The 10,000-nt window shown below is 47.9% G+C and overlaps 1 protein-coding gene across 1 annotated transcript in view; it reads left to right on the forward strand.

Moving 5' to 3' along the window:
• Positions 1 to 1,644: 1,644 nt before the first annotated feature.
• LOC135565176 (nuclear receptor ROR-alpha A-like) overlaps positions 1,645 to 10,000 on the forward strand; it is a gene marked incomplete at its 5' end in the record, with an annotated part of 13,255 nt that continues 4,899 nt past the window's right edge. The window contains 3 exons of the mRNA XM_065011239.1: positions 1,645 to 1,756; positions 6,560 to 6,670; positions 7,564 to 7,676. Of these exons, the coding sequence (XP_064867311.1) occupies positions 1,645 to 1,756; positions 6,560 to 6,670; positions 7,564 to 7,676 (336 nt within the window). The remainder of the gene's footprint in view (positions 1,757 to 6,559; positions 6,671 to 7,563; positions 7,677 to 10,000) is intronic.

The raw sequence follows: 10,000 nt of genomic DNA on the forward strand, positions 1-10,000 counted from the left end.
GTCTCTCTGTAGTGATGGTTGTGTTGTTGTCGTCTCTCTGTAGTGATGGTTGTGTTGTTGTTGTCTCTCTGACCTGTAGTGATGGTTGTGTTGTTGTTGTCATCTCTCTGTAGTGATGGTTGTGTTGTTGTTGTCATCTCTCTGTAGTGATGGTTGTGTTGTTGTTGTCATCTCTCTGTAGTGATGGTTGTGTTGTTGTTGTCTCTCTGACCTGTAGTGATGGTTGTGTTGTTGTTGTCTCTCTGTAGTGATGGTTGTGTTGTTGTCGTCTCTCTGTAGTGATGGTTATGTTGTTGTTGTCTCTCTGTAGTGATGGTTGTGTTGTTGTTGTCTCTCTGACCTGTAGTGATGGTCGTGTTGTTGTTGTCTCTCTGACCTGTAGTGATGGTCGTGTTGTTGTTGTCTCTCTGACCTGTAGTGATGGTCGTGTTGTTGTTGTCTCTCTGTAGTGATGGTTGTGTTGTTGTTGTCTCTCTGACCTGTAGTGATGGTCGTGTTGTTGTTGTCTCTCTGACCTGTAGTGATGGTCGTGTTGTTGTTGTCTCTCTGTAGTGATGGTTGTGTTGTTGTTGTCTCTCTGACCTGTAGTGATGGTTGTGTTGTTGTCGTCTCTCTGTAGTGATGGTTGTGTTGTTGTTGTCTCTCTGACCTGTAGTGATGGTTGTGTTGTTGTCGTCTCTCTGACCTGTAGTGATGGTCGTGTTGTTGTTGTCTCTCTGACCTGTAGTGATGGTCGTGTTGTTGTTGTCTCTCTGTAGTGATGGTTGTGTTGTTGTTGTCTCTCTGACCTGTAGTGATGGTCGTGTTGTTGTTGTCTCTCTGACCTGTAGTGATGGTCGTGTTGTTGTTGTCTCTCTGTAGTGATGGTTGTGTTGTTGTTGTCTCTCTGACCTGTAGTGATGGTTGTGTTGTTGTCGTCTCTCTGTAGTGATGGTTGTGTTGTTGTTGTCTCTCTGACCTGTAGTGATGGTTGTGTTGTTGTTGTCTCTCTGTAGTGATGGTTATGTTGTTGTTGTCTCTCTGTAGTGATGGTTGTGTTGTTGTCTCTCTGACCTGTAGTGATGGTTGTGTTGTTGTTGTCTCTCTGTAGTGATGGTTGTGTTGTTGTTGTCTCTCTGACCTGTAGTGATGGTTGTGTTGTTGTTGTCTCTCTGACCTGTAGTGATGGTCGTGTTGTTGTTGTCTCTCTGTAGTGATGGTTGTGTTGTTGTTGTCTCTCTGACCTGTAGTGATGGTTGTGTTGTTGTCGTCTCTCTGTAGTGATGGTTATGTTGTTGTTGTCTCTCTGTAGTGATGGTTGTGTTGTTGTCTCTCTGACCTGTAGTGATGGTTGTGTTGTTGTTGTCTCTCTGTAGTGATGGTTGTGTTGTTGTTGTCTCTCTGACCTGTAGTGATGGTTGTGTTGTTGTTGTCTCTCTGACCTGTAGTGATGGTCGTGTTGTTGTTGTCTCTCTGTAGTGATGGTTGTGTTGTTGTCGTCTCTCTGACCTGTAGTGATGGTTGTGTTGTTGTTGTCTCTCTGTAGTGATGGTTGTGTTGTTGTTGTCTCTCTGACCTGTAGTGATGGTTGTGTTGTCTCTCTGTAGTGATGGTTGTGTTGTTGTCGTCTCTCTGTAGTGACGTTTGTGTTGTCGTCGTCTCTCCTCAGGGTCTCTTGAGGTGGTGTTCATCAGGATGTGTCGTGCCTTTGACTCTCAGAACAGCACCGTCTACTTCGATGGGAAGTACGCTGGGACCGACGTCTTCAAAGCATTAGGTGAGTCAGAGTACAACCCAGCGAATCACGTTCATCCCTTTTCAAAGCGTTAGGTACGTCAGAATACAACCCAGCGAATCACGTTCATCCCCTTTCAAAGCATTAGGTACGTCAGAATACAACCCAGGGAATCACGTTCATCCCCTTTCAAAGCGTTAGGTGAGTCAGAATACAACCCAGCGAATCACGTTCATCCCCTTTCAAAGCATTAGGTGAGTCAGAATACAACCCAGCGAATCACGTTCATCCCCTTTCAAAGCGTTAGGTACATCAGAATACAACCCAGCGAATCACGTTCATCCCCTTTCAAAGCATTAGGTGAGTCAGAATACAACCCAGCGAATCACGTTCATCCCCTTTCAAAGCGTTAGGTACATCAGAATACAACCCAGCGAATCACGTTCATCCCCTTTCAAAGCATTAGGTGAGTCAGAATACAACCCAGCGAATCACGTTCATCCCCTTTCAAAGCATTAGGTACCTCAGAATACAACCTAGCGAATCACGTTCATCCCCTTTCAAAGCATTAGGTGAGTCAGAATACAACCCAGCGAATCACGTTCATCCCCTTTCAAAGCATTAGGTACGTCAGAATACAACCCAGCGAATCACGTTCATCCCCTTTCAAGCGTTAGGTGGTCAGAATACAACCCAGCGAATCACGTTCATCCCCTTTCAAAGCATTAGGTACATCAGAATACAACCCAGCGAATCACGTTCATCCCCTTTCAAAGCATTAGGTACGTCAGAATACAACCCAGCGAATCACGTTCATCCCCTTTCAAAGCGTTAGGTACGACAGAATACAACCCAGCGAATCACGTTCATCCCCTTTCAAAGCGTTAGGTACGTCAGAATACAACCCAGCGAATCACGTTCATCCCCTTTCAAAGCATTAGGTACGTCAGAATACAACCCAGGGAATCACGTTCATCCCCTTTCAAAGCGTTAGGTACGTCAGAATACAACCCAGGGAATCACGTTCATCCCCTTTCAAAGCATTAGGTACATCAGAATACAACCCAGCGAATCACGTTCATCCCCTTTCAAAGCATTAGGTGAGTCAGAATACAACCCAGCGAATCACGTTCATCCCCTTTCAAAGCATTAGGTACGTCAGAATACAACCCAGCGAATCACGTTCATCCCCTTTCAAAGCATTAGGTGAGTCAGAATACAACCCAGCGAATCACGTTCATCCCCTTTCAAAGCGTTAGGTACGTCAGAATACAACCCAGCGAATCACGTTCATCCCCTTTCAAAGCATTAGGTACGACAGAATACAACCCAGCGAATCACGTTCATCCCCTTTCAAAGCGTTAGGTGAGTCAGAATACAACCCAGCGAATCACGTTCATCCCCTTTCAAAGCATTAGGTACGTCAGAATACAACCCAGGGAATCACGTTCATCCCCTTTCAAAGCGTTAGGTACGTCAGAATACAACCCAGCGAATCACGTTCATCCCCTTTCAAAGCGTTAGGTACGTCAGAATACAACCCAGCGAATCACGTTCATCCCCTTTCAAAGCATTAGGTACGTCAGAATACAACCCAGCGAATCACGTTCATCCCCTTTCAAAGCGTTAGGTACGTCAGAATACAACCCAGCGAATCACGTTCATCCCCTTTCAAAGCATTAGGTGAGTCAGAATACAACCCAGCGAATCACGTTCATCCCCTTTCAAAGCATTAGGTGAGTCAGAATACAACCCAGCGAATCACGTTCATCCCCTTTCAAAGCGTTAGGTACGTCAGAATACAACCCAGCGAATCACGAATGGCTGGGCCACTAGGATATGGACTGACTGAATGGCTGGGCCACTAGGATATGGACTGACTGAATGGCTGGGCCACTAGGATATGGACTGACTGAATGGCTGGGCCACTAGGATATGACTGAATGGCTGGGCCACTAGGATATGGACTGACTGAATGGCTGGGCCACTAGGATATGGACTGACTGAATGGCTGGGCCACTAGGATATGGACTGACTGAATGGCTGGGCCACTAGGATATGGACTGACTGAATGGCTGGGCCACTAGGATATGGACTGGACTGACTGAATGGCTGGGCCACTAGGATATGGACTGGACTGACTGAATGGCTGGGCCACTAGGATATGGACTGGACTGACTGAATGGCTGGGCCACTAGGATATGGACTGGACTGACTGAATGGCTGGGCCACTAGGATATGGACTGGACTGACTGAATGGCTGGGCCACTAGGATATGGACTGACTGAATGGCTGGGCCACTAGGATATGGACTGGGCTGACTGAATGGCTGGGCCACTAGGATATGGACTGGACTGACTGAATGGCTGGGCCACTAGGATATGGACTGGACTGACTGAATGGCTGGGCCACTGGATATGGACTGGACTGACTGAATGGCTGGGCCACTAGGGACTGACTGAATGGACTGGATATGGACTGACTGAATGGCTGGGCCACTAGGATATGGACTGACTGACTGAATGGCTGACTGAATGGACTGACTGAATGGCTGGGCCACTAGGATATGGACTGGACTGACTGAATGGCTGGGCCACTAGGATATGGACTGGACTGACTGAATGGCTGGGCCACTAGGATATGGACTGGACTGACTGAATGGCTGGGCCACTAGGATATGGACTGACTGACTGAATGGCTGACTGGATATGGACTGGACTGACTGAATGGCTGGGCCACTAGGATATGGACTGGACTGACTGAATGGCTGGGCCACTAGGATATGGACTGGACTGACTGAATGGCTGGGCCACTAGGATATGGACTGGACTGACTGAATGGCTGGGCCACTAGGATATGGACTGGACTGACTGAATGGCTGGGCCACTAGGATATGGACTGGACTGACTGAATGGCTGGGCCACTAGGATATGGACTGGACTGACTGAATGGCTGGGCCACTAGGATATGGACTGGACTGACTGAATGGCTGGGCCACTAGGATATGGACTGGACTGACTGAATGGCTGGGCCACTAGGATATGGACTGGACTGATTGAATGGCTGGGCCACTAGGATATGGACTGGACTGACTGAATGACTGGGCCACTAGGATATGGACTGGACTGACTGAATGGCTGGGCCACTAGGATATGGACTGGACTGACTGAATGGCTGGGCCACTAGGATATGGACTGGACTGACTGACTGAATGGCTGGGCCACTAGGATATGGACTGGACTGACTGAATGGCTGGGCCACTAGGATATGGACTGGACTGACTGAATGGCTGGGCCACTAGGATATGGACTGGACTGACTGAATGGCTGGGCCACTAGGATATGGACTGACTGACTGAATGGCTGGGCCACTAGGATATGGACTGACTGACTGAATGGCTGGGCCACTAGGATATGGACTGACTGAATGGCTGGGCCACTAGGATATGGACTGGACTGACTGAATGGCTGGGCCACTAAGATAGGATGGATGGACTGGACTGATATGGACTGAAATGGCTGGGCCACTAGGATATGGACTGGACTGACTGAATGGCTGGGCCACTAGGATATGGACTGGACTGACTGAATGGCTGGGCCACTAGGATATGGACTGACTGAATGGCTGGGCCACTAGGATATGGACTGGGCTGACTGAATGGCTGGGCCACTAGGATATGGACTGGACTGACTGAATGGCTGGGCCACTAGGATATGGACTGGACTGACTGAATGGCTGGGCCACTAGGATATGGACTGGACTGACTGAATGGCTGGGCCACTAGGATATGGACTGACTGACTGAATGGCTGGGCCACTAGGATATGGACTGGACTGACTGAATGGCTGGGCCACTAGGATATGGACTGGACTGACTGAATGGCTGGGCCACTAGGATATGGACTGGACTGACTGACTGAATGGCTGGGCCACTAGGATATGGACTGGACTGACTGAATGGCTGGGCCACTAGGATATGGACTGGACTGACTGAATGGCTGGGCCACTAGGATATGGACTGGACTGACTGAATGGCTGGGCCACTAGGATATGGACTGGACTGACTGAATGGCTGGGCCACTAGGATATGGACTGGACTGACTGAATGGCTGGGCCACTAGGATATGGACTGGACTGACTGAATGGCTGGGCCACTAGGATATGGACTGACTGACTGAATGGCTGGGCCACTAGGATATGGACTGGACTGACTGAATGGCTGGGCCACTAGGATATGGACTGACTGACTGAATGGCTGGGCCACTAGGATATGGACTGACTGAATGGCTGGGCCACTAGGATATGGACTGGACTGACTGAATGGCTGGGCCACTAGGATATGGACTGGACTGGCTGAATGGCTGGGCCACTAGGATATGGACTGGACTGACTGAATGGCTGGGCCACTAGGATATGGACTGGACTGACTGAATGGCTGGGCCACTAGGATATGGACTGGACTGACTGAATGGCTGTGCCACTAGGATATGGACTGGACTGACTGAATGGCTGGGCCACTAGGATATGGACTGGACTGACTGAATGGCTGGGCCACTAGGATATGGACTGGACTGACTGAATGGCTGGGCCACTAGGATATGGACTGGACTGACTGAATGGCTGGGCCACTAGGATATGGACTGGACTGACTGAATGGCTGGGCCACTAGGATATGGACTGGACTGACTGAATGGCTGGGCCACTAGGATATGGACTGGACTGACTGAACTCCAAAGCAATGCATGTCAGGTGACGTCTGTTCAGATCCTGATGTCCTGCTCTGTGTCCTGTGTTGTTGTGATATTTGACACATAACTACTCCTGTCTCTCTCTGTGTGTCTGACAGGTTGTGACGATCTGATTCGCTTAGTCTTTGAGTTTGGGAAGAGTATGTCTGTCATCCATCTCTCTGAGGAGGAGATCGCTCTCTTCTCCGCGTACGTCCTGATGTCTGCAGGTAGGCACGATGCTGTCACGTTCACGACGCAACGTTGAGAGCACATATCTTCTACAATCACATAACACACACACACACACAGCTATTCCCCCTTGTGGCAGTCCGAGAGCATTTCTGGGTGTTATTATTTATACAACGTTGCGAGCACATATCTTCTACAATCACATAACACACACAGCTATTCCCCCTTGTGGCAGTCCGAGAGCATCTCTGGGTGTTATTATTTATACAACGTTGCGAGCACATATCTTCTACAATCACATAACACATACACACAGCTATTCCCCCTTGTGGCAGTCCGAGAGCATCTCTGGGTGTTATTATTTACACAACGTTGCGAGCACATATCTTCTACAATCACATAACACACACACACAGCTATTCCCCCTTGTGGCAGTCCGAGAGCATCTCTGGGTGTTATTATTTATACAACGTTGCGAGCACATATCTTCTACAATCACATAACACACACAGCTATTCCCCCTTGTGGCAGTCCGAGAGCATCTCTGGGTGTTATTATTTACACAACGTTGAGAGCACATATCTTCTACAATCACATAACACACACACACACAGCTATTCCCCCTTGTGGCAGTCCGAGAGCATCTCTGGGTGTTATTATTTACACAACGTTGCGAGCACATATCTTCTACAATCACATAACACACACAGCTATTCCCCCTTGTGGCAGCCCGAGAGCATCTCTGGGTGTTATTATGTGGCAGCCCGAGAGCATCTCTGGGTGTTATTATGTGGCAGCCCGAGAGCATCTCTGGGTGTTATTATGTGGCAGTCCGAGAGCATCTCTGGGTGTTATTATGTGGCAGCCCGAGAGCATCTCTGGGTGTTATTACTTATACAACGTTGCATCGTTTAACTAATGGTGCGTGTAGATCGGACGTGGCTTCAGGAGAAGGTGAAGGTAGAGAAGCTACAACAGAAGATCCAGCTGGCTCTCCAACATGTCCTTCAGAAGAACGGCAGAGAGGACGTGGTTCTCACTAAGGTATTGTTTTGTTATTTATTTATTTTATTTCACCTTTATTTAACCGGGTAGGCTAGTTGAGAACAAGTTCTCATTTACAATTGTGACCTGGCCAAGATAAAGCAAAGCAGTTCGACAGATACAACGACACGGACATGGAGTAAATGGAGTAAAACAAACATACAGTCAATAATACAGTATAAACAAGTGTGTATACGATGTGAGCAAATGAGGTGAGATAAGGGAGGTAAAGGCAAAAAAGGCCATGGTGGCAAAGTAAATACAATATAGCAAGTAAAACACTGGAATGGTAGATTTGCAGTGGAAGAATGTGCAAAGTAGAGATAAAAATGGGGTGCAAAGGAGCGAAATAAACACACACCCACACGTACATACAATATATGCTATACACCAGGATTGGGATCAATTTCCTTTTCAATTCCAGTCAATTTAGAAAGTAAACCTAATTCCAATTCCACATTTTCCTAATTGAAGAGAATTGGACATTCCCTTTCTGAAATGACAATGAAATTGAGCCCAACTCTGCTTTACAGGGTAGACTAGTTGTTAGTGCATTGGACTAGTAACCAGCAGGTAGCCTAGTGGTTAGAGTGTTGGACTAGTAACCAGCAGGTAGCCTAGTGGTTAGAGTGTTGGACTAGTAACCAGCAGGTAGACTAGTGGTTAGAGCGTTGGACTAGTAACCAGCAGGTAGCCTAGTGGTTAGAGTGTTGGACTAGTAACCAGCAGGTAGCCTAGTGGTTAGAGTGTTGGGACAGTAATCAGCAGGTAGTCTAGTGGTTAGAGCGTTGGACTAGTAACCAGCAGGTAGCCTAGTGGTTAGAGTGTTGGGCCAGTAACCAGCAGGTAGCCTAGTGGTTAGAGTGTTGGACTAGTAACCAGCAGGTAGCCTAGTGGTTAGAGCGTTGGACTAGTAACCAGCAGGTAGCCTAGTGGTTAGAGTGTTGGACTAGTAACCAGCAGGTAGCCTAGTGGTTAGAGTGTTGGGACAGTAATCAGCAGGTAGTCTAGTGGTTAGAGCGTTGGACTAGTAACCAGCAGGTAGCCTAGTGGTTAGAGCGTTGGACTAGTAACCAGCAAGTAGCCTAGTGGTTAGAGTGTTGGACCAGTCACCAGCAGGTAGCCTAGTGGTTAGAGTGTTGGACTAGTAACCAGCAGGTAGCCTAGTGGTTAGAGCGTTGGACTAGTAACCAGCAGGTAGCCTAGTGGTTGGACCAGTAACCAGCAGGTAGCCTAGTGGTTAGAGTGTTGGACTAGTAAGCAGCAGGTAGCCTAGTGGTTAGAGCGTTGGACCAGTAACCAGCAGGTAGCCTAGTGGTTAGAGCGTTGGACTAGTAACCAGCAGGTAGACTAGTGGTTAGAGTGTTGGGCCAGTAACCAGCAGGGTAGCCTAGTGGTTAGAGAGTTGGACTAGTAACCAGCAGCACTGTGATGTAACATCTAGACCTACGCTAACTCACTGTGACCAGGCTAGTAAAGTATAGATCAGGGACCAGGCTAGTAAAGTCTAGATCTGGGGCGGCAGGGTAGCCTAGTGGTTAGAGTGTTGGACCAGTAACCAGCAGGTAGACTAGAGGTTAGAGCGTTGGACTAGTAACTGAAAGGTTGCAAGTTCGAATCCCCGAGCTGACAAGGTACAAATCGGTTGTTCTGCCCCTGAACAAGCAGTTAACCCACTGTTCCTAGGCCGTCATTGAAAATAAGAATCTAATAAAGGTAAAATACATTTGTAAAAACAATGAATCTTTGTTTGTATGGACTGTGTTCATGCATTGTCTAAATGGTAGTGCTCTTGGTAGACTCTACTTGAGCTCATGTTGAACTGAACAGGCCTTGGGTTTCACAGCAGGATTTCAGTTCCATCACCACTATAACATAAGCATCATTCCTGATGAAACGCACTCAGACAGTGTCCTGTTCTCAGGGAAATGTGAAAGTCCTGTCTGTCTGTCATAATGTGACCAAGCGGTCCTGAATCTCAATAACCTCACTCTCTCTGTCTGTCTTTCTCTGTCTCTCTCTCTCTCTCTCTCGCTCTCTCTTTCTCTCTAAAATCACTATTTTATTATTTTGGGGTTTACTGCCAGGTCCCAGGTCTGGCAGTACTGCTCTAGCAGGTCCAGGCTCTGCTGTAGGCCATGTGCTGTGGGTGACAGCAGGCATAGGTCATCTGCGAAGAGTAGGCATTTAACCTCTGAATTGTGGAGACTAACACCAGGGGCTGAGGATTTTTCTAGAATAGTGGCCAATTCGTTGATGTAAATATTGAAGAGTGCAGGGCTCAGATTGCAACCCCTGGCGAAGGCCCCGCCCCTGGTAGCAGA

Source organism: Oncorhynchus nerka, linkage group LG27 (genome assembly GCF_034236695.1).
Source record: "Oncorhynchus nerka isolate Pitt River linkage group LG27, Oner_Uvic_2.0, whole genome shotgun sequence".
In the NCBI taxonomy this organism is placed as follows: Eukaryota; Metazoa; Chordata; class Actinopteri; order Salmoniformes; family Salmonidae; genus Oncorhynchus; species Oncorhynchus nerka.